General features: G+C 39.8%; 1 protein-coding gene across 1 annotated transcript in view; it reads left to right on the top strand.

Moving 5' to 3' along the window:
- The window catches only part of LOC126101320 (uncharacterized), a 366,030-nt gene extending 342,033 nt beyond the window's left edge, over positions 1–23,997 (top strand). Inside the window, exons 11-13 of the mRNA XM_049911994.1 lie at positions 9,531–9,774; positions 23,729–23,860; positions 23,957–23,997. Coding sequence (XP_049767951.1) covers positions 9,531–9,774; positions 23,729–23,860; positions 23,957–23,997 — 417 coding nt within the window. The remainder of the gene's footprint in view (positions 1–9,530; positions 9,775–23,728; positions 23,861–23,956) is intronic.
- Positions 23,998–24,739: the final 742 nt, after the last annotated feature.

Raw genomic sequence — 24,739 nt, 5'->3', positions numbered from 1 at the left:
TCCTACATTCACACTCTGTACTGTAAACACTGTGCATCTGATGTCCTGGCCAGTCTCTGGTTGAGCCAAGTATGGCCTGCCTATAGAAGTGCTCACCAGTCCAGTGGCTATAAAAATATGCAGAGTGTGGAATCCCTATACTTCAGCTGAAGGTACTGGGTATGAAACTCATTGAAACATTGTGACAAGATGACATGCACCACTCAACAGATCACCTGAGAAGACCTGATCTTTGGAATATGAAGAGACCTGATATAAAACTGAGCACTTGGTTACATGTCTTGTAGCTCCATTGCTCATCCAACGTGTTGCTGTATCTGCTTCAAACTAATAGGCCTATTCACCACAGCATAGCACTGGTAACATCTTGGCTATTATCATTACTTCTGTTTAAACAATGGAAATTCCAGGTTGGAATATCAACAATACGAGATTGCTACTCACAGTAAAATGGCACGTTGAATTGCAGACAGGCACAGCAAAAAATGGTTACACATTTAGCATTCTGTTCAGAACTGCTAGAGATGGTGGTCTTGTGATGTGTGTGTGAGGTGGTCTTGCTTGTGTGAATGAATGTGTGGGTGTTTCCTTTTCTGAAGAAGGCTTTGGCTGAAAACTAAATGACTGTGTCTGTCTGCAACTCAACATGTCATCTTTACTGTGAATAGCAATCTTTCCTTTTATTGTTGATTATTTCTGTTCAGATTTTTTTCTTGGCTATCCATTCCATTTATTCAGGCCTTCATCTAGTGGCCCTTTCTTTTATAGCAGTTGCAAATGTCACTTTTCCTTGACTTCTTAGCAAATTTTCTTTTGCATCTTTATTTTGCTTCCTTGTATTTACCATTAATTCATCCGTTGGTGTTTTTTCACTGTTTGAATTCTTCATTAAATTCCCTTCAAACACATACACCTGGACTGTTAATGCATTAAGTGTTCTCTCTTAATCCTGTCTTATTAAAAACCAACTTGACTGAAAGGCTTCGAACTCACTTGGCAGAATATACAAGGTTTTGCAAACTAAAATGAGATCTGACAAAATATTTACATTTTTAGGAGCAAATCTATTTTTCACCTTGTTCCATGAGAATTCAGTTGTGCTATATTGGTTGAAATCCCATGTATCACTAGCTGTTTGCTTTTCCATTACCACTGATTCATTTCATAAATAATACCACCTGTTATAATACACGTTGCATAACTGTTTGCCTTACAAAACAAATCAAACTGTTCTTTGTGCTTTTTGACTTGTTTTTGTGTAGCACCTTCTTCGAGTGGCTGGAGCTTCAGCAATGTCTTGTCAGTTACATCTAAAACACCTTCATGATAATCCAATAAGTCATTTACTTTCCTTTTCCCACTTGCTCAATCAAGTTCCTTACTTAGTAATTTTAGTGCAGTGTAATTTCAAGTACCCATTTCTGCAGATTTTTGTCTAAATATACACTACAAGATCAAAAGTTATTTTCTGAATGCAAATCTTTTAACCTAAAACTCAGCTGTTAGTGTTTCTAATCTCAAAACTCAAGTGACTGTGCTCTAAGCTCATTTGACTACACTGTAACCTCAGCTTGCTACTGTATTTGCTAGCATGCTTGTTTTTTTTCTTTTTAATTGCAATAAATACAGTTCAGAAGAAGATTCACCAACAACAGTTTATCAAAACTAGACACATAAACTGTTAAATTTAATAGTTTGCAAATTAACTGTAATTAGCAGTTTGTAGTTTTACACTGAAAATTTATTCTCAGTCACACATTGTCCTATAAAAAATATAAATGGATATGTTTTTCTTATCAGTAACTGCTGCTGACCTTCCTTGATATATAATTAAATACAAATACATTTACAAAGTAACAGCTACATAATTTCTTTATGTCCTCCACAAGTTATTTAGCTGTGGTTTGCATTGATGATATTTACAATAAACATTGCCTGTAATAACCCTTTTCTGCAGAAGAAAAATAACCAGAATAGTGTTTAAATACATACAAGTTCAGTTATAAGGGTATGGCTAAAAGAAAAAAATCACACCATGTATAAGTTGCTGACAGCTCCACTTCGCTGTGAATAGTCCTGTGATGGGATGTCGAATTTTTAAAAAAATATATTTTTATATTGTGTTACTGTTGGTAAACTTTATCAGAGTGTTATAATTACAAACAATATCCTTAACATTGGCACATGACCTTGCTGTTCGCACCGATAACCTCGCTGTTTGTTCACCTCCCCCTGATCGACCAACCAACCTACCTTAACATTGGTGTGCTGCAGAATTCTTGAACACGTTCTGAGCTCAAATGTAATAAATTTCGTTGAAACAGAAAAGCTTCTGTTCACAAATCAATATAGATTTAGAAAGCATCACTCATGCTAAACTCAGCTTGACCTTTTCGCACATGGTATCCTACAAATCATGATTGGAGAAAAATAGGCTTATTCCCAGATTTCCAGAAAGTGTTTGACACAGCACCCCACTGCAGACTGTTGACAAAGGTCAGAGCATATGGATTATGTCCCCAATATATGAGTGGCTTCAAGACTTCTTAGATAATAGATGCCAGAATGTTGCCCTTGACAGCGAGTGTTCACCAGAGACAAAGGTAGCGCCAGGAGTGCCATAAGTAAGTGCGGTTGGAACACTGTTATTTTCTTTGTACATAAATGATTTGACACGGTGAACAGCAATTTACAGCTGTTTGCTGATGACATTGTGTTGTATGGGAAGGTGTCATTATTGAGTGACTGTAGGAAGATACAATGTGACTTACACAGAATTTCTGTTCCGTCTGATGAATGACAGCTTGCTCTAAATGTAGAAAAATGTAAGTTAATAAGGATGGGTAGGAAAAACAGTTCTGCAACATTCAAATACAGCATCAGTAATATGTTGCTTCACACAGTCACTTTTATTAAATATCTAGACTTAACACTGGAAAGCAATATGAAATGGAATGACCATATCAAGTTGGTAGTAGGGAAGGTGAATGCTCGAATTTGTTTTAGTGGAAGACTTTTGGGGAAGTGTAGTTCATCTATAAAGGGGATAGCATACAGAATGTTAGTGTCACCCATTCTTGTGTACTGCTCAAGTGTTTCAGATCTCCAACAGCTCAAAATAAAGGAAGACATTAAAGCATTACAGAAGTGTGTTTCTAGATTTGCTACCAGAATGTTCGATCAGCTCAGAAGTATTACAGAGATGCTTCATCAACTCAAATGAGAATCTCTGGAGGTAAAATGACATCCTTTTCATGAGGCACTGTTTGGAAATTTAGAGAACCAGCAGATCAATTCTACTGCTGCCAATGTACACTTTGTGTAAGGACCACAAAGATGTGGTGTAAGAAATTTGGGCTCATACAGAGGCTTACAGACAGCTGCTTTTCAATCACTCTATTTGTGAGCACAACAGGGAGGGAAATGACTAATAGTGGTATGTCGTCCCCTCTGCCATGCACTGTACAGTGACTTGTGGAGTATATATGTACATATAAATGTAGATGTAGTAAGACAGGTGGACTTGCTCAGAGTACAGCTTGTGGTGCTGAGATCAATGTAAAGTTATATGCTCAGTATATGAGAATGAATGTTTACAACAAACTATACAGCTAGAACAGTCTGGGTATGAAGTTCGGTTCACCAACGAAAAGCTACATGATATTCTTCTTCAGAGGTGCTAATACTCAGTTGAAGAGGCCGTGAAAAAATGAACTGTTCTTGAACAGCATTTAGTTTTGAAAATTTTGAAGGAAAATTTACATTAGTATTAAAATACTGAAGTCTCTCATGAACTGTAGGTTTATGTCACTGCTGATGTTTTACCCATTTTTTGAAGTTTCTCCTTAACTCTAGTTAAATGAGTAGTATCTGTACATTATAAGACAAATAGATTACAATTCATTGGTAAAAGATATGTTGTCTACCAAGTTGAACAGGCATGTGTGGAAAATTAGACTGATAACATGACAGTAAGCAGTGGCCTTCTTGCCTTTTTGACAGATGTGCCAGTGTGATGGATTGGTGGCTTGCTGGTGTTAGCAGCCGGTGTGAATGTTGTAGTGTCTGTGGCCACAGCAAGTCTTTGAGGGGAGAACACTTAAGCTGCTCTGCAATTGGTTGTTGTTATGTATGGAATAACAAACAAAATATAAGAGTCAATCTAGCATGTCACTGAGGAGAAAAGTTCCAGTCATTATCCAGCAGCAACATTCTGTGAGTGTGCTTCAGTGGGACATTTGTGCTTTGAACCATGGAATATTCATAAATAACACTTTTATTATCATGGAAAATCCAGAATGTAATACAACATTATTATGAGAAGGATAGTTGCTACCCACCATATAGTGGAGAAGCTGCAGATAGGTACAACAGAAAGGCTGTCAGAAAGTGAACCTCTGTCAAAAATAGACAACACACATAATCACTCAGGCAAACGCAACTCACACACACGTGACCACAATCTATGGCAGCTCAAGCCAGACTGCACAATGAGAGAGGCAACCGTGTGGGGATAAAGTTGAGTGTGTGCCGGGGGGGTGGGGATAGCATGCTAGGGATGTGGTATGGTAAAGTACTTTAAGTGCTGCTAGTGGCAGCATGCAGGGATGAGATGGAGAGAGGAGAGGGTAGGGCAGTTGGGAGGTTAGATAAAGGATGGGTAAGAGAGGATGGGAAGAGGAAGGGGATAGCAGAAAAGTGAGAAGCAAAAAGACTGGGTGCATGGGTGGAACAGAGGGCTGCATAATGCTGGATGGGAGAAGGGTAGGGGCTAGATGAGTAAGGATAATGGCTAGCAAAAAGCAGAAGGCTTATGGGAACACAGTATATATTGCAGGGAGAGTTCCCACCTGCACAGTTCAGAAAATGAAAGCTCCAAGTGGCACAGGCTGTGAAGCAGTCATTGAAATGAAGAATGTTTTGTTGGACAGAATGCTCAGCAATAGGGTGATCCAGTTGTTTCTTGGCCACAGTTTGTCAGGGACCATTCTTGTTGATAGATGGCTTGTTAGGTGTCAAGTCCAGTAGAATGCAGCTTAACTTGTAGATCATACAACTAGTTTCACAGGTAGCTCTGCCTTCGATGGGATAAGTGATGTTTGTGACCGGACTGGAGTAGGTGGTGGTGAGAGAATGTGTGGGACAGGTCTCCAATCTAGGTCTATTGCAGGGATATGAGCCAGCTGGGGGTTGGGAGCAGGGGTTATGTAGGGATGGACGAGTATATTGTTCAGGTTCGGTGGACAATGGAATGCCGCTGTGGGAGGGGCATAAGGATTGTGGGTAGGACATTCCTCATTTCAAAGCACAATGAGAGTAGTTGAAACCCTGGGGAGAATGTAATTCAGTTGCTTCAGTCCTGGATGGTACTGAATCATGAGGGGAATGCTCTTCTGTGGCCAGATCGTGGGACCTTGGGAGGTGGTGGGTGACTGGAAGGATAAGGCATGGGAGACTTATTTTTGTACAAGGTTGGGAGGGTAATTATAGTGAGGCCCTAAGTGTATTTTATGAGGGACTGTTCATCACTATATATATATGCGATGGCCATGAGTGGCTAGGCTGTACGGAAGAGACCTCTTGGTATGAAATGTATGGCAGCTGTCAAATTGGAGTGGAGGTATTGCTAGTGTTTGGTGGGTTCGATATGGACAGAAACACTGATGTAGCCATCTTTGAGGTGGACGTCAACATTGAGGAAAGTGGTGTGTTGGTTTGTGTAGCACCAAGTGAAGCGAATGGGGGAGAAAATGTTGAGGTTATGGAGGAATGTGGATAGTGTGTCCTGACCCTCAGTCCACATCATGAAGATGTGAGCAATGAATCTGAAGCAGATGAGGGGTTTTGGGATTCTGGGTGTTGAGGAAAGATTCCTCTAAGTGGCCCATAAATAAGTTGGCAGATGATGGTGCTATGTGGGTGTCTATAGCCCTACCCCGGATTTGTTTGTAGATGATGTATTCAAAGGAGAAGTAATTGTGAGTTAGGATATAGTTGTTCATTGTGACTAGGAAGTAGGTTGTTGGTCTGGAACCTGTTGGGTATTGGGAAAGGAAATGTTCAGTGGTGGTAAGGCCATGGGCATTAGTGATGTTAGTGTAAAGGGAAGTAGCATCAGTAGTGATGAGCAGGGCACTGTGTGGTAAAGGAACAGGAACAGTGGAAGAAATGGTTTGTATCTTTATATAGGAGGGTAGGTTGCAGGTAACAGGCTGAAGGTGTTGGTCTATGAGAACAGAGATTATCTCCATTGGGACTCAGTATCCGCCCACAAAGGGGCTTCCTGGATGGTTGGTTATATGGAGTTTAGGAAGCATGTAGAAGGTAGGAGTGTGGCTAGTGATAGGGGTGAAAAGAGAGATGGACACTGGGAAGAGGTTTTGGGATAGGACTGGAGATCCTTCTAGATTTCTGGAATGGGGTCAGTGTGGCAGGGTTTATAGGTGGATGAATCTGGCAGCTGGCAGAGTTGTTCTGCCAGGTAATCCTTGCAGTTCAAGACAGCTGTGGTGGAGCCTTCATCAGCAGGTAGGATTATAAGGTTGGGATCAGTTTTTAGATGGTGGATTACAGTTCTTCCTGCAGATGTAAAGTTAGTTTGCATGTTGAGGGATTTGGGGAATCATGTTGAGGCAAGGGACAAGGTTAAGAAATTCTGGAATGTTAACAGGAGTTATGATTTGGGGGCAGTGGAGGTGGATCAGGTTTGCATGGAGGAGTGAATGGAGCCAGGCAAGGTTCAACATTGGTCTTTGGTTGAGTCTGATTGATAGGGTTATTTGCAAAACTGTGTTACCACTGTAGCTACCGAGATAAGAAGAGATGATTTTTAACAAGATGTACATGATTGAATTTGGTAATTGGGCAAAAGGTGAGACCTTTGGAAAGGAGTAATACTTCTGTGAAGCTAAGGCTTTTGGAGGAAAGGTTCATAACTGTGTTTTGGGTCTGTTTAGGTTCTGGATTCCAGTTTAGTGGTGGGATGGAGTTTTGGAGGGTGGTGTAAATGTAGTAGGTCTGCAAGACAGGGTTTGTTAACTATGAGGGGCCGAGGGGAAAGTTTGGATGTTGTTGTAGAGGTACTGGACAGTGATATTCCAAGACGGGAGTAGGAAGTGAGCATGGTGGAGAGCTTTTTAGGGTGACATTGTGCATTTTGCTCTAGTTACTGGAGGGCAAGAATTGTAATGTGTGTTATGGGACCCAGGAATTTGGGATTGCATAGAATGAGATTTTTACAGTTGGAGAGAAGGTACTGCTAGGAGCTTTGGGCTTGATTGAAAAGATTTTGCAGGACTATGTTGGTGAGCGCTATAGATTGGCAGAATCTGAACAGATGGAGGTCATTGTGGAAGGAAGGGTGGAAGCCAGAGATGGATGACTTGATGGTAAGGCCAATTGTGGGGATTCCATGAGCCAAGCAGCAATGCAGAAACAGTATGTGGGACTGGTTACTGGCCAGCCAGAACCTAGTCTCATGTTCCATGAGCCACGTAACATCGTCGGAATACTGTGTGGGTCTTGGTTTTGGATAGCTATAACATAGTCTCACATATTGTTCCTGCATTGTTGCTTGGCTCATGGAATTCCCCTGATTGGCCTTACCATTGATTTACCCATCCCTGGCTGCCACCCTGCCTTCCATAATGACCTCCATCTGTTCAGATTCTGCCAGAGTTTACCCTCATCAACATAGTCCTGCAAAACCCAATCAGTCAAGCCCAAACCTCCCAGCAATGCCTTCTCTCCATCCATAAAATTCTCCTGCTATGCAATCCAGAATTCTTGTATCCCGCAACAAACACTGAAACTCTTGCTCTCCAGGAACTAGAGTAACATGCACAATGCCACCCCATAAAACTCTCCACCCTCCACCATTAACATGCTATCTCTCCCCTCCACATGCCAGCCTCTTCCTTACCACCACTTGGTTGCCTCTTGCATCATGCTATGATGCTCGCATTCTGGCTTCAGCTGCAACTGCAAGAGGATGCGGTCATGTGTGTGTGAGTTGTGCTTGCTTGAGTGTGTGTGTGTGTGTGTGTGTGTGCATGTTGTCTATTTTCAAGAAAGGCCTTGTTGGCTGAAAGTTCACTTTCTCATAGTCTTTTTGTTGTGCCTATCTGCGACTCAGCTTCTCCACGATATGGTGAGTAGCAGCTATGCTTTTCATAATACTTCACCCACAGCGGTAATTGAAATGCCACTGGCTATAATCGCCCCATTAGTCACCCACATTGTTAACAGTGATAAGGAACCCATACATTCCACTGGCAAATCAACCACTTCTGTGACGAGGACTAGAAGCCACAAATTGCAGCTATGACAGAAGCTCCAATTTCCATGATTTTGGTTCTTTTCAATGCTCTTTCCACCTCACAATCAATGGGGCTGTTTCTATAATTTAGTTCAGACAGTTCCAAGTACCATTAAGTGCCATCTCTGAGCAGCATTGGATTGTAATTAAAATGCAGGAATGCTATTGCTCAAGCTGCTCTGTCCCTCCCTCTCCCACCGCCAGTCCAACCATGGTCGTTAAGGGTTCACCTGGTTTCCTGTAATCACATCAGATAATGGCTGTTATGAACTTGGTATAGAAGATATTTTTCTCTTTGCTCTTTTCAACTGAGTAACTTGTGTTCTGTCTTTTAGGACCTTAGTTTTGACAACAAGTTAAGACTTTTATTTTTCCTCTTTAAAACAAAGAACAACATATTCTTAGTGATTATGGGTATTCCACAAAGGAGACTGGAACTGTGAATGAAGCTGATGCACAGCACAATCACCCAGTGAAGGAGAAAATGTTGGACCTCTCTGCCATACCACTAATGACCTCACTGTTGACACAGTATTAGAATTTTTCCTTTCTTTCAGCGTCTACCAACTGTTCCTCTTTTTAGATGAAGTATCACCACTTGACATCTATTTGAAATAAAAATCAGTAGAGGAAGGATCAAGGCATCAGCATCCTTAATTTGAGTAACAGGCAGTGTATCAGTTTCTCTGATCAATGCATATTTACCAAGTTACCCTTGTCAAAACACTGCGGGTGACTAGAGTCTGAGAGTGGTTAAATATAACTCATAATCTGATGATACAGGATGAAAAGTCACCTGCCTGATGTAAAGAATGTTGAATGGCTTTTCACATACTTAACTGTCTGTCCTTCATGTAACAAGATGTAGAGAAAAATTGAAAAAGTGAGGCCTCATTATGGACTTCACACTGTGTGCGTAAAAGAAGAGTAGGCTACTGCCCACCCACTGCAGTGTAGTGCTACCACATACACACTGGAGGATTTCCTTGGAGCAAAAGCAGAGGAATTTTATGTGGCCAAGGTTTGACCCAAAAAAACTTAGTTTAAGCTGAAATTAATTAATTTCTTTGTTCATCTCGTATAGATGACAAATACAGGTTATTTAGAAAATCTGCTATCTAATAGGTTATAAATATTTGTAAAGTAGACTTCTCTGATCTTTAGCAAAATATAGATTAGTATGGCACTGTGTGTTTTGTTTCTCATCATATAGCCCCATCGCATCAGTGTTCGTTCAGTCACACCAAATCGCCGTACTTCACGGGATGCAGCATGTACAATGGTCATAGGGAAAGATGTACCTCTTGGTCCAACTAGTGTGCGTGCAAGCCGTGTCACCAGTTCATCAGCTGTCATCTCTTGGCTACCAAGCAACAGTAATTATCAACATGTTGTATGTGTCAACAATGTGGAGGTTCGCACAGTAAAACCTGGAGTTTACCGGCACACAATTACTGGTGAGTCAGTTTAATATACCTTGGATATAGACCAGTTTGTGAACAAGATTACTGGAATTCTTGTTTGTAACGTTGACTTCCTATCATATATTTATAATTAATTATCATGTTCTGTGAAGTTATACTTATAATCAATTCATATGTTCTGTAAAATAAGTTATAATGCTTTTTGCAATTCTTCTCATTATCAGCTTCAAATATTTTCCAGAAAAGACAGTTAATTTGTAAATACATATACATCTTTGACCTGAATTGTGTTGCCTTTTTTCTTTCATCACCATTACATAAAGAATACAGTCCGTTTTTTTTTTTTTTTTTTTTTTTTTTTTTTAATTTATTAATATGAATATATTCTCTTTATTAAAGTTACACTACTCAGTGGAGCTAATTATAAATTTCAGTCAATGCTTCCCAAGAAAACCAATAACAATAAACAGATAATTGTTGTTGTTGTTGTTTTTGTTGTGTTATTGGTCCAGAGACTGGCTGGTTTAATGCAGCTCTCCATGCTACTCTATCCTCTGCAAGCTCCTTCATCCCCAAGTACCTACTGCAACATACATCCTTCTGAATCTGCTTAGTGTATTCATCTCTTGGTCTCCCTCTATGATTTTTACCCTCCACCCTTCCCTCCAACACTAAACTAATGATCCCTTGTTGCCTCAGAAAGTGTATTACCAACTGATTCATTCTTCTAGTCAAGTTGTGCCACAAATTAATCTTCTCCTCAATTTTATTCAGGACCTCCTCATTAGTTAAGTGATATATCGATCTAATCTTCAGCATTCTTCTGTAGCACCACATTTCAAAAGCTTCTATTCTCTTCTTGTATAAACTATTTATCATCCATGTTTCACTTTCATACATGGCTACACTCCATAAAAATACTTTCAGAAAAGTCTTCCTGACACTTAAATCTGTGTTCAATGTCAACAAATTTCTCTTCTTCAGAAACGCTTTCCTTGCCATTGCCAGTCTTCATTTTATATCCTCTCTACTTTGACCATCATCAGATATTTGGTTCCTCAACTGGCAAAACTCATCTACTACTTTAAGTGTCTCATTTCCTAATCTGATTCCCTCACCATCACCTGATTTTATTTGAATACATTCCATTATCCTCAATTTGCTTTTGTTGATGTTCACCTTATATCCTCCTTTCAAGACACTGTCCATTCCATTCAACTGCCCTTCCAAGTCCTTTGCTCTGTCTGACAGAATTACAATGTCATCGGCGAACCTCAAAGTTTTTATTTCTTCTCCATGGATTTTAATACCTGCTCCGAATTTTTCTTTTGTTTCCCGTAAGAGTTCGGGCACTGTTTGTGCATTCGCACAGAAGAAGAAGATGGTCAAGTGGCCGATGAGCCTTAACTATATATACAGGGTGTTACGAAAAGGTACGGCCAAACTTTCAGGAAACATTCCTCACACACAAAGAAAGAAAATATGTTATGTGTACATGTGTCTGGAAACGCTCACTTTCCATGTTAGAGCTCATTTTATTACTTCTCTTCAAATCACATTAATCATGGAATGGAAACACACAGCAACAGAACATACCAGCGTGACTTCAAACACTTTGTTACAGGAAATGTTCAAAATGTCCTCTGTTAGTGAGGATATATGCATCCTCCCTCCATCGCATGGAATCCCTGATGCGCTGATGCAGCCCTGGAGATTGGCATATTGTATCACAGCCATCCACAATACAAGCACAAAGAGTCTCTACATTTGGTACCGGGGTTGTGTAGACAAGAGCTTTCAAATGCCCCCATAAATGAAAGTCAAGAAGGTTGAGGTCAGGAGAGCGTGGAGGCCATGGAATTGGTCTGCCTCTATCAATCCATCGGTCACAAAATCTGTTGTTGAGAAGCGTACGAACACTTCGACTGAAATTTACAGGAGCTCCATCGTGCATGAACCACATGTTGTGTCGTACTTGTAAAGACACATGTTCCAGCAGCACAGGTAGAGTATCCTGTGTGAAATCATGATAACGTGCTCCATTGAGCATAGGTAGAAGAACATGGGGCCCAATCAAGACATCACCAACAATGCCTGCCCAAACATTCGCAGAAAATCTGTGTTGATGACGTGATTGCACAATTGCATGTGGATTCTCGTCAGCCCACACATGTTGATTGTGAAAATTTACAATTTGATCACGTTGGAATGAAGCCTCATCTGTAAAGAGAACATTTGCACTGAAATGAGGACTGACACATTGTTGGATGAACCATTCACAGAAGTGTACCCGTGGAGGCCAATCAGCTGCTGATAGTTCCTGCACACACTGTACATGGTACAGAAACAACTGGTTCTCCCGTAGCACTCTCCATACAGTGACATGGTCAATGTTACCTTGTACAGCAGCAACTTCTCTGATGCTGACATTAGGGTTATCGTCGACTGCATGAAGAATTGCCTCGTCCATTGCAGGTGTCCTCGTCATTCTAGGTCTTCCCCAGTCACAAGTCATAGGCTGGAATGTTCCGTGCTCCATAAGACACCGATCAATTGCTTCGAACGTCTTCCTGTCGGGACACCTTCGTTCTGGAAATCTGTCTCGATACAAACGTACCGCGCCATGGCTATTGACCCATGCTAATCCATACATCAAATGGGCATCTGACAACTCCGCATTTGTAAATATTGCACTGACTGCAAAACCATGTTCGTGATGAACACTAACCTGTTGATGCTACGTACTGATGTGCTTGATGCTAGTACTGTAGAGCAATAAGGCGCATGTCAACACAAGCACCGAAGTCAACATTACCTTCCTTCAGTTGGGCCAACTGGCGGTGAATCGAGGAAGTACAGTACGTACTGACGAAACTAAAATGAGCTCTAACATGTAAATTAAGCTTTTCTGGACACATGTCCACATAACATCTTTTCTTTATTTGTGTGTGAGGAATGTTTCCTGAAAGTTTGGCCGTACCTTTTTGTAACACCCTGTAATAATGCTGATCATGGTAGGGACAGACGTGTAGGATGATCAACAAATGGCGTCCATGGAAGACTGATTGTGTGGAAAAATAAAATAAAGCAATGTGTTGCTCTTTCTTCAGTGTAATTGGACTGCATAGCTGCAAATGAATCTTGCAAATCACTTGTATGGTTGGATCATCATCTGAAAGAAATTGCTGCTGTTAATGAGAGCCCTCAGTTCATATTTTGCAAATAGATAACCAAAGAGGTGTTCTCAAATTTATTTATGGATTAGGATTTTATGAATGACCAAAACACATAGAGACAAAGTATCATTACATCTGCCAACTAGTTAAAGATATGGAGGTTGGAGTGAAATACACACCCAACAACAGACATGCAACAGACATTCTAACAAGAGGATTGCCATTTATCAAGCTACATATGATGAAGAAACTTGTTGATATAATACTTCATCACATACACAAAACATTGTGGCAGTGTGTGAAAATATCAGTGTTTTCTGAGTTGTTATATTTGAAAGTTGTCTGCCACATAGCATTATCGCATCTCTATGGTTCAGTGTGAGTAATGCATGGTATTTGTTATTCACTGATGATATAGTCGTACTTCTTTTTTTTAAATAAATGTTTCATTTAAAAAATGGCATTTGATATTTTGTTAACACCCACTCCTTTAACGCTGGTTTGTACAGATTGTTTCAAAATTGAGCAGGAATTGTTTCATCTCACATTATAACAAAGTGAGGGAATGTGATCACAAGATTCTGGACCAGCATTCAGCAGAATGGCGTTTCAAATCCCAGTCTGGCATCCAGATTTTAGTTTTCCACTATTTCTCTGACAAAGAACATGGCTGATTTATTTCACCAACCTGAACTTGGACCTTGTCTTTATTGTCCTTGTCATCAGTGGGATCTCCATCTTACTACCTTCCACATTAAAAATAAAATGCAGCATTATAATCTTATAAAGTTTAGATTTTTGGACAAAATTAAATTTTGCAACAAAGTTTGTGTAACCCTGCTACCCTGTAAAATATCATGATGTACCAGTTAGGAAAGCCTGATCTATGTTGTTCTTAACAGTGGAAGCTCGAAACCTGTCTCTGGGGCATTCGGTGAGAGAGAATGAGCACATTGGCATATCTGAAAGTGTTAAACATTAAAGCTTATGTGAAACATACACACAAATGCATTGAAGCATGGTAGATAAACAATTCATAAAGTCATGCTTTGGCTGAACTTAAAATTAATGGAAAGGACAAGAACCAGGATTGCAAAACCAGCAATAAGTGAATTAAATTGTCAGTAACCTTAATTGACATTAATAGGTGTCAGATATTGAGAATATTCTGGTTGTCTGACTCCTTAGCTCGGGAGCTGCATCATTTGTTCTAAGGGCATATCAGTAAACAAACTGTAATAATGCACAGCAAACCAGAGTAGGACAAAATGTGTAAATATGGATCATGTGCTGGTTAGAATTACATGAAATGTGGTTAAATAATGTATTTGTAAAACATTCAAAAACATATACAATTTTATATCATTGTTCTATTATTTCAAATACTTTAAGAATACTGCAGCTTCATGCATACATACTCCTAAACAGAGTTACTATAATTCAAAATTTCTAACAGCTAACTTTACTCTGAAGAATTGGTCCTGCATCTGCTGTTACCCTGACAGTGCAGGACAGGTAGCATATTCTGTATGGGTACACCTCCTGTGTGTCCAGTTAATGACACCATGGAAAGCAGCTATTATTAAAGCTCATGATTTTTTCATGGTTATAGAATAAAGGTGACTGATGTATTTTCTGTTGAATTTAATTTATTTAAAGCTCTAGATTTATGTATGCTGTTAATATTATTCACAATGGAACTTAAAGTGAATGTCAGTATTTGTGTGAAGAAGGAAAAGTAATTGTCAATGCTGTATATTGCATCTGATCAAAATTTTGGATTAACTGGTCATTGTTGCAGCATTTGGTTTCCAGTATCGTCTCTTTACTTTCTATTGATAGTTTTGGAAGCTTTAAAACCCTATGGTAATTTTTCAGTAATTTAAGGATTATCATTTACAATGTGGGAGTGGTTGAAAGGTATATCGAAGCTTGAGATGGTTGCTTGTTGAGCTGTTGAATCTTTATTTACGTTTACAGAAAATGGATTATTATAAAGGGAATAAATACATTCCTCCAAGGTCATGACATTACTGGCAGCTTAAGGAGCATATTTTTTAACTGTCTTTGTGTTTGTGTCCCAACAAATAATTTATCTCAAAGATGTTGGTCATATGTCCTCACATTTTGACATAATTTTCTATTGCACATGTTCATGTCTTGTAAGCATGTAATGTGCATGTAAAATTTTATGTGTTATTTGTTAAGAGCCCAGTATGCACTTGTAAAGTAAATTAAATGAGTTAAACTGCACTGCAGTGCCTTTAATTTATGATGATATAATTAGTCAGTTAAAATAACAAACATCAGCAGTGGGTTATTATAATTGTTTACACTTGTGTCTAAGTACATCACTTTCTTGCAAAATTGAGAAATTATATCAACACTGTGTGAATTCTCTTCCATACTCCCAAAATAAAGCTCCACTAAACAACCTGCATAATAGACCATTTAGCTACGTCACATTGCTGTCATGCAACATTAATATTTAGCTAGCTCATTTGCCTGAACTCTTACAAGTTCAGGGTTGCTAAAAGAGAAGTTCTTGAAATCAGGGAATATCAGGAAATTTCAAATGCGTCAGGATAATCAAGGAAATATCAGGGAAATTTGAAAAAAGAAACACTGGAAAAATCTCATTTTTGTCCCAGTTGATGAAATGGTTTGTTTACTGAGATGTCATGCATCATCGCTGGCTGGGCAGAGTGGAGTACATGAGCTGCTCCCCTACTGCCTCGTTCTTACTTCTTCTCTTATTTCTACCACTGTCCTGAGCTTACAATCAGTGATGTCACCTCTTCTTACTGCTAGCCTAGCAGCTGCTGACAAGAGGCAGGGAGGCATGAGGAGTGGTTTGTTTTGATCTGATACTCAGAGACTGGTGATGCAGCGACCAGATACAGCGGTCATGTGTGCATGAGTTGTGTCTGAGTGATTGTGTGAACGTGTGTCCGCTATCATTTTCTGACAAAGGCTATGGCCAAAAATTTAGTTGTGATGAGAGTGTGATTGTCTTTTCTATGCGCATGTCTGCAGCAGAGCTGTCATCTTTACAGTGAGTGGCTACCTATCCTCATTAGTATTGATTCTTAGAGTATTTGCTCAAGTTATCTGTTGCATGGATTGGTCTCCATGGTGTCATGTCATCAACATGGTGTCTGTGACATGTGAATAGCTGGCCACACCAGATGACCTCCATGACAGGCCAAAACCACAAGCTAGTTCTGTGGGTATCTCTAAAGATCAGGCCTGCCAATCTGAAGCCCATCATTTGCCTTTCAGATCTGGTCTCACCAACATGCCCGCAGGCCAGGTCTGTTTGTGTGTGATGTAATGCAGCAGATTTTCATGGTTTATCCATAGACCTAGCACTGCAGTACTCCTCAGCAGGTCAGAGACCATGGGCGATGGACTTCAGGACTTGCAACTATCTCAATGAAAATCCATTGTACATTGCAGTATTTTATAGATGTTTTATTTATTCTCATACATTTTGCTACTTTGAAAGTAGTTTATATTTTAGAAAGTATGGATGATAAGAAGGAGAAAATTGTGGCAGTCACTGGCAGCTTGTATGTCATGTACTCATGTATTTCTTGTAAGAAAAACCACACAGTATCTGTAAAGTAAAAGACATAACACAGTGGGTAATAACCAGTAATAACAAACATAATATAACCAAAATTTTATTGGCAGTCACCTACAGTGTTGGTTTACATTCTTCCCTGCCTTTTACACTTCTTTAAAGAGCCTTACTTTCTTCTGAGGTTATTTCTGAAATCAGTGATGTTATTTTAAATCTGTCTTGCAACTCCAATGAAATATATGTTTTTGTCTCCAAATGTGTTTCATTTTATAGAAATAAAATAACATCAGTGGTCTTAATGAAACATGTATACCATTTGGCTTGCTTTCTCAATCTAAAAACAGTTCACTGCAAAAGATGTTGATGTTAGTAATTAAGACTTTTGCTCTCACATTTAGAAATACGTAAGTTTTTGTCACTTGATATCTTTACTTGCCCCTTGAGATCTCAAAATTTCTCATGGAAAAATGCTAAAACTTGTCTGGAAGTCAGGGAAATATAAGGGAATTTCACTTGGGGAAACATGTGGCAACCCTAAAGCTGCCATAAGTGTATGACAGTGCCATAGACTCCTTCCTCTCCAGTGTCACAGCAAACATACTCAAGGGGTCTGTGGGCTGGGAAACAACATATGTGAGCTGTCAACTGATCCACTAGGTTTCTTCAACTTGTTTTCATGTCCTCTGCTAAGTCGTTATGGAGAATGCACGAGTATATACAAATCTTTATTGAGAATGCTTGAGTGTATACAAAGTATTTGTACCGAAAGAATTAAACCTTGTTGTTAGGTGCCCTATGTGAGTTAAGAACAAGAACCTAGATATTTATTTCACCCCTTGAATAAGTTGGAATCTTCATTATCAGTCTTTTGATTGACTGGAAGCGCACCACTTAGTTCTATTAAAAGCTGAGTTCTTCGTTTCTGCATAATTATGTATAGCTTGATTTAAAAATGCCAGTTGCATCTTCCTTGGGCTATCTTTCCTTCTAACATTTCTTCTAGGTCATTTACGAGGAACTGGTTGCGTCATATTGTGTGACTGACCAATCCACTCTTCTTCTCTCTGTTGTTCTCCTGAATGACGTTCCTTTGCCAGTTCTTTGGAGGCTACCCTGCTTGATGATTTTATCTGACCACTTTAATTGATAACTGCAGCAAGATACTTCTATTGCTTCAAGAGATTTCATTTTGGTATGATGCTTTCCCGACATGTTTCTAATTTGTAGAATTCTTGTGTATCTGGCCAGATCATGTAGTAATTACTCCATGATATTTCAGCAAACAGATTTGTTGCCATATTCAGCCAATTCCTGGCAACAGTCATCAGGGACCAACTGAAGATGGCAACAAGTCTGTCTGTCATAATATCATGGATTATTATGATGTGACTCAGCTGCACCCTCAAGATATCTAAAAATTAGATTTTATTTCATTTCTGCTTATAGGATGTGTTCCACAGCCATACAATGCTATGTTCCAACTGCAGCTCTTAATTACCTTTTTCCTCACTTCAGTATTTATGGGGTATGAACAGAGCATTTTTCTTTTATTCATGAACATTGCTCAAGACACATAGGGCTCTTGTTGCTAACATGTTTGTAATGGATGCAAGTCTATATTTAAATGTCCCATCATTGATGGAACGTACGTATATGATAAGTAGAGGTTAAGAATAAATTTTCCATTGATTGCAAAACTGATGTTCACGTTCTATTTATTGTGCCATGATCAATGCACCAGGTACACAGGGTGTATAAAAAAGAAGACCTGATTTTGGATGGTAATAATTACAAAACATGGGACATGCCAGCAAGGAAATGTATGTTGTTTGAATGGATGTGGCCTAAGGTTCCAGAAAATTACCATTAGATGTCAGTCAATGCATCTTCTTATTTTGCAGTCACTGAGAAGTAAGATGGCATCCATTCTATAGAAGACATTTTGTGTGCTGCAATTTGCCTAGAGTGAGTCAGTGATTTCAGTGTAGTGTGCTTTTCGTTGTCATTTTCTCATTGATCTGCTTGCACTGAAAAACATTCATTATTGGTACCACCAATTTGAAGAGATAGGATGCTTGTGCAGAGATAAGAGTCAAGGTTGACCTGATGACATGGTGGAAAGAATTCGGCAAGCAGTGCCTCATACGGCTGTCTGGCGAGTGCTAAGGCATCGTTTGGTCTGTAAACTGTACAGATTACAATTAGTGCAAGCTCTTCAGGTTGGCCATGAAAGGAAACAGGTTGACTTCAGCAATGCTCTGCTAGAGGACATGGAAGATGATACATTTTTATCATGGTTAATTTTCAATGCTGAAGCAACATTTCATTTTGTTGATAAAGTAGACCAACATAATGTGCACATGTGGGGACCCAAGAACATTCATGACTTCTTTGAGCATGAAAGAGACTCACCTAAAGTGAAATTTTTTTGTTCCATTTCCTGTTAAAACATGTGTAGTCCCTTCTTCTTTGAGGAAAACACAATGACTGGAGTGAGCTTTCTTCAAATGCTGCAGTATTGGCTTTTTCCATAACTTTGGGAGGACTCTGTTTATTTCATTTTCCAACAGGGTGGAGCTCCACCACAATGATACAGTAATGTACATAAGTTTCTCAACAACACTCTCTCTCAATGCTGGATTAGGCACGTGGGAGCTCCGGACACTGCCCTACATTCTCGACATCCAATATTTTTTTCTTGTGGGGATGTATGAAATAAAGTGTGTTCCTCTCCTCTTTACCTCGTGATATAAAAGAAGTAAAGAACAGAATAACAGCTGCCATAAGTTCTTTAAAAGCAGATAAGTTGTGTAAAGTTTATGATGAATTTAGCTATTTCTAGATGTTGTTCATGCTGCTGCTGGTGGACAGACAGAGCATCTGTAATAGTGTAACTACAACATTTTGGTTTTGTGAGTATTTTGCAAGCCGTCCCATATTTCTGGCATTTTTTATCAATAAATATGGAGTTTTGAAGTCACCTCATTCTTTTTGAAACACCATGTGTATGCATCTAATCAATATGAGTGCTTCCCAAATGGTGCTGTGGACACAGGTTTTACAGTGCATGCTACTGCTTGACAGGACTAACAGAAAACTGAGGACCTAGGAAAAACATCCCTCATTTCAGTTAGATGTATCTATACCAGTTACATCTGAGGATAGGACTGGTAGCTATGAAACCAATAATGGCACAATAGAAATAAATTGAAAATAAGTTCTGCATCGAGGACAAAATTTATTTTTAATCTCAAGTTTTGCAAGTCCCTGTGTCATTAATTTATGCCTGCTGTTCTATAGTCTCCCTTTCTTTCTCCTTGTAGTTACATTGTACAGTATCATTAGTCTCTGTGTCTCACGTTTCTTCAATATTTCCTTTCCGTTCAGCTTTTTCTGAATCTTTCGCCCTCCAAACTCTCTTCTCATTTTTTTTATCTGTCTATGGCTTTGTTTAACATTTATATGCCCTGTTTTTTTATTAGTTTAGATCTTTCATCTAATTAATCTGCTTTTTCTTGGTCTTTAGTTTAAAGTGATGTCTTTTGTTTAGTACCAGCATTTTTTACAATTTCTTTCTCTTTTGTATAGTTTCTTCCTTTCTTCTTCTCCTGAGAAATTCTGTATGTGTTCTTGAACCTAGTGGTTTGCCAAGTCCTTAAAAACAGATTTATATACCTGCTAGCCTTGCTGAAGCCCATTTGCTTGTTTTGACTCCAGTGTTGCATAGATTCATTTTGGACATTCATTATGTGACACTATTTATCTGGAGTATCTTTGTTATCAGAATTGTTGTGCTACAACTTTTTCTCCTTTTTATATATATATATATATATATATAGATATAGATAGACAGGTCGATAGACACACCAACAAACACAAACATACACACAAAATTAAAGCTTTCACAACCAACGGTTGCCTCGTCAGGAAAGAGGAAAGGAGAGGGAAAGACGAAAGGATTTGGGTTTTAAGGGAGAGGGTAAGGAGTCATTCCAATCCCGGGAGCGGAAAGACTTACCTTAGGGGGAAAAAAGGACAGGTATACACTCGCACACACACACATATCCATCCACACATATACAGGCACAAGCAGACATTTGTAAAGGCAAAGAGTTTGGGCAGGGATGTCAGTCGAGGCGGAAGTACAGAGGCAAAGATGTTGTTGAAAGACAGGTGAGGTATGAGCGGCGGCATATTGAAATTAGAAATTAGCGGAGATTGAGGCCTGGTGGATAGCGAGAAGAGAGGATATGCTGAAGGGCAAGTTCCCATCTCCGGAGTTCTGACAGGTTGGTGTTAGTGGGAAGTATCCAGATAACCCGGATGGTGTTACACTGTGCCAAGATGTGCTGGCCGTGCACCAAGGCATGTTTAGCCACAGGGTGATCCTCATTACCAACAAACACTGTCTGCCTGTGTCCATTCATGTGAATGGACAGATTGTTGCTGGTCATTCCCACATAGAAGGCTTCACAGTGTAGGCAGGTCAGTTGGTAAATCACGTGGGTGCTTTCACACGTGGCTCTGCCTTTGATCGTGTACACCTTCCAGGTTACAGGACTGGAGTAGGTGGTGGTGGGAGGGTGCATGGGACAGGTTTTACACCGGGGGCGGTTACAAGGGTAGGAGCCAGAGGGTAGGGAAGGTGGTTTGGGGATTTCATAGGGATGAACTAAGAGGTTACGAAGGTTAGGTGGACGGCGGAAAGACACTCTAGGTGGAGTGGGGAGGATTTCATGAAGGATGGATCTCATTTCAGGGCAGGATTTGAGGAAGTCGTATCCCTGCTGGAGAGCCACATTCAGAATCTGATCCAATCCCAGAAAGTATCCTGTAACAAGTGGGGCACTTTTGGGGTTCTTCTGTGGGAGGTTCCGGGTTTGAGGAGATGAGGAAGTGGCTCTGGTTATTTGCTTCTGTACCAGGTCGGGAGGGTAGTTATGGGATGCGAAAGCTGTTTTCAGGTTGTTGGTGTAATGGTTCAAGGATTCCGGACTGGAGCAGATTCGTTTGCCACAAAGACCTAGGCTGTAGGGAAGGGACCGTTTGATGTGGAATGGGTGGCAGCTGTCATAATGGAGGTACTGTTGCTTGTTGGTGGGTTTGATGTGGACGGACGTGTGAAGCTGGCCATTGGACAGGTGGAGGTCAACGTCAAGGAATGTGGCATGGGATTTAGAGTAGGATCAGGTGAATCTGATGGAACCAAAAGGACGGGTATACACTCACACACACACGGGGATATGTGTGTGTGTGCGAGTGTATACCCGTCCTTTTTTCATCCTAAGGTAAGTCTTTCCGCTCCCGGGATTGGAATGACTCCTTATCCTCTCCCTTAAAACCCACATCCTTTCATCTTTCCCTCTCCTTCACTCTTTCCTGATGAAGCAACCGTTGGTTGCGAAAGCTGGATTTTGGTGTGTATGTTTGTGTTTGTTTGTGTGTCTATCGACGTGCCAGCGCTTTCGTTTGGTAAGTCACATCATCTTTGTTTTTAGATATATTTTTCCCACGTGGAATGTTTCCCTCTATTATATTCATATCATTAATTTGAACCCAACAATTACGTTTGCTATTCTCACTGTTGCATTTCGAAATCTTTTCTGTCGTCTTATTTTCTCTTTTTGTTTTTGCCAGTAGTTTCACTTTGTATTCACCTTCTCCTTTTTACCGTAATCTGCTATACAATTTTATCCCACCTATATATTCTCAATAATACGTCACCCACTTCCAAACCATAACCAAAAAAATTTTTTCCACTTTCAACACTACCGCTGCTATAAAATCCGCCGTTTCAAGTTCACAAACAGTTCCTTTCACCTATTAAACAACCATTTCGGCTAGTTCTGATAACTTTCGCTTTATTTCCATTTCCGTTTTTCCCACATCACTGATAATTTTTAGCCGCATCCCACAGGCTTTAACGTCATTATTTCTTCCCCAGACAATTGTTAGCTTCGTTTTCATAATCTGCCACCACAAAACCACTCCTTTTAATACATTTACACGCAGTTTTTTCGAACTTTTCCCGAATTTCTCCATCCTTTTATGTGTTTTGGCGGCATCACAACCACCTAGCCTTTGTGCACATCGTTGTCTATCAACCCAAGTTCACCACAGGATAAACATATCCCAGCTTTAACCAACGCTTTTTCGCCTTTTTTTACAACAGATCTCCAGTTACTTTCTGGTTCACCTTTATCTCTCCCCATATATTTTTAGTTTCATTTTCATTTCAGCCTCATGTTACACTTTCCACCTTCTAATACCATGTCACCCTCACAACACCCCCACAACGACCCCATTAAGTTTTATTTACATTCCCTCCGCAAACATGCCTTCACCCTAGCCAGATTACGCTCGCATATTTTATTTTCTCAGGCTTGTCTGACATTTGGCATTAACCCCAAAGGCCTCACACTTAAAGTTCCCATCTCTGGCTGCAACCCTTCTTTCCATCAGTCCCTATATCAGTTCCAAACTGAACAATCCATTGCCCTCACCCACCTAATCCTTCACCTACACCTCAACTCAGCCAATGAACACACCCGTCAACTCCTATCCTTAATAAAAGTCCTCAACCTTTCCTCTCCCACATCCACACCAGCTGTTCAGAGCATCCTCCTACAGGCCAACCGCAAATTAGAACAGCATGCCACCCTTCACGTCAAAAAACTATCCAATCTCCTGGTTTCCCACCTCCGGAAAGGCAACTCACTCACCCTTCACAACCTTTCCAGCAAACCTCAACCTCCTCTCATTGCACACAACCCCAGTCTCTCCCATCTACTCAATCTCCCACTTCCAGCTCCACTCCCTCCTCCGTCTCTAATGACCTCATTGTGGATGGGACGTTAAACACTAATCTCCTCCTCCTCCACTCCCTCCAATGGGATATGTGTGTGTGTGCGAGTGTATACTCGTCCTTTTTTCCCCTAAGGTAAGTCTTCCCTCCCGGGATTGGAATGACTCCTTACCCTCTCCCTTAAAACCCACATCCTTTCGTGTTTCCCTCTCCTTCCCTCTTTCCTGATGAAGCAACTGCTTGTTGCGAAAGCTAGAATTTTGTGTGTATGTTTGTGTTTGTTTGTGTGTCTATCGACATGCCAGCGCTTTCATTTGGTAAGTCACATCATCTTTGTTTTATATATATATATATATATTAATGTGGACTAGCTTACATAATGGATTTCACAAATACTACTGCATTTTATTCTCCATGTAGGCTTGGCTCCCAACACAGTTTACCGAGTGACAGTGAGGGCAAAAAACATAAGAGCCCCACACTTTGATGAGAAGAATACTCAGCAAATGGAACGGCTGTCTGCACACATTGATTTTCGCACACTACCAAAAGGTAAGACGTCAAAACACCTTAATGTCATAAATACCAATAATGATGTCCTGCCCATGAAGCTGTGTCATAAGTACATATATATTTTATTTGTTTAAGGGAGTCAAAGACTTGTGTTAGATTTAGTTACTGCTGTGTAATCAGTGAATTAGTTTTTGAAACTTTAAATTGGACAGATAATGAATTCTCCATTTTATTGTAAAAGTTCTTAAAATTTATTCATGGTCAGTTCTCCCTGTACCAGTATTGTGGTCTCTAGGTTACTTGGAGCTGCATTAACAATTGTCTCCTTTCTCAGTTGCATTTTCATACTGTCTGTTTATTTTATTGGAAATCAATAAAAATTCATAGGTGGATGAAACTAAATTATATCCAGAATCTGGTGAGGGATTTAATAACGCTAACATTGTATCCTTACAACATCTCAACAACAGTGTATGAGCATTGTCCTGAATGGAACTTCATGTTTATTTACTTTTATTTCCACTGTGTCACAACCTACTAGAACTGATAAATAGGCATGTCATTTCCATCTTCAAGAGAATAAAATTGTTGATAAAAGAAGATCTAAGGGTATTGTTTGGACTGTTTTTTTGCAGACTCACACTGGTATAATTTCCTGATTTTTGAAAGAAAAAGTTTGCTTCAAGTGAGGTTTTGTAGTCATCCAAACCTTTGTCAGCATGTGGTAAAAAATAGTTTTCATCCAGAAAGTGTAGTACAAGAAAATTGTATACTACTTGTAGTCATTAATTTGTGTGTTGAGAAAACTTAGAAAACAAGTAATCGTATTAGGAATTTAGGCAGAACCACACCTGTCTACATACCATATATTTTTTCCCACAAGCAGCTGGATATTGTATTGGAGGGGATACTTTGTGC

The sequence above is a fragment of the Schistocerca cancellata genome, chromosome 9 (assembly GCF_023864275.1).
Source record: "Schistocerca cancellata isolate TAMUIC-IGC-003103 chromosome 9, iqSchCanc2.1, whole genome shotgun sequence".
Taxonomy (NCBI): Eukaryota; Metazoa; Arthropoda; class Insecta; order Orthoptera; family Acrididae; genus Schistocerca; species Schistocerca cancellata.
Note: the sequence above shows the minus strand (reverse complement) of the source record. Positions and strands in the feature narration are given on the sequence as shown.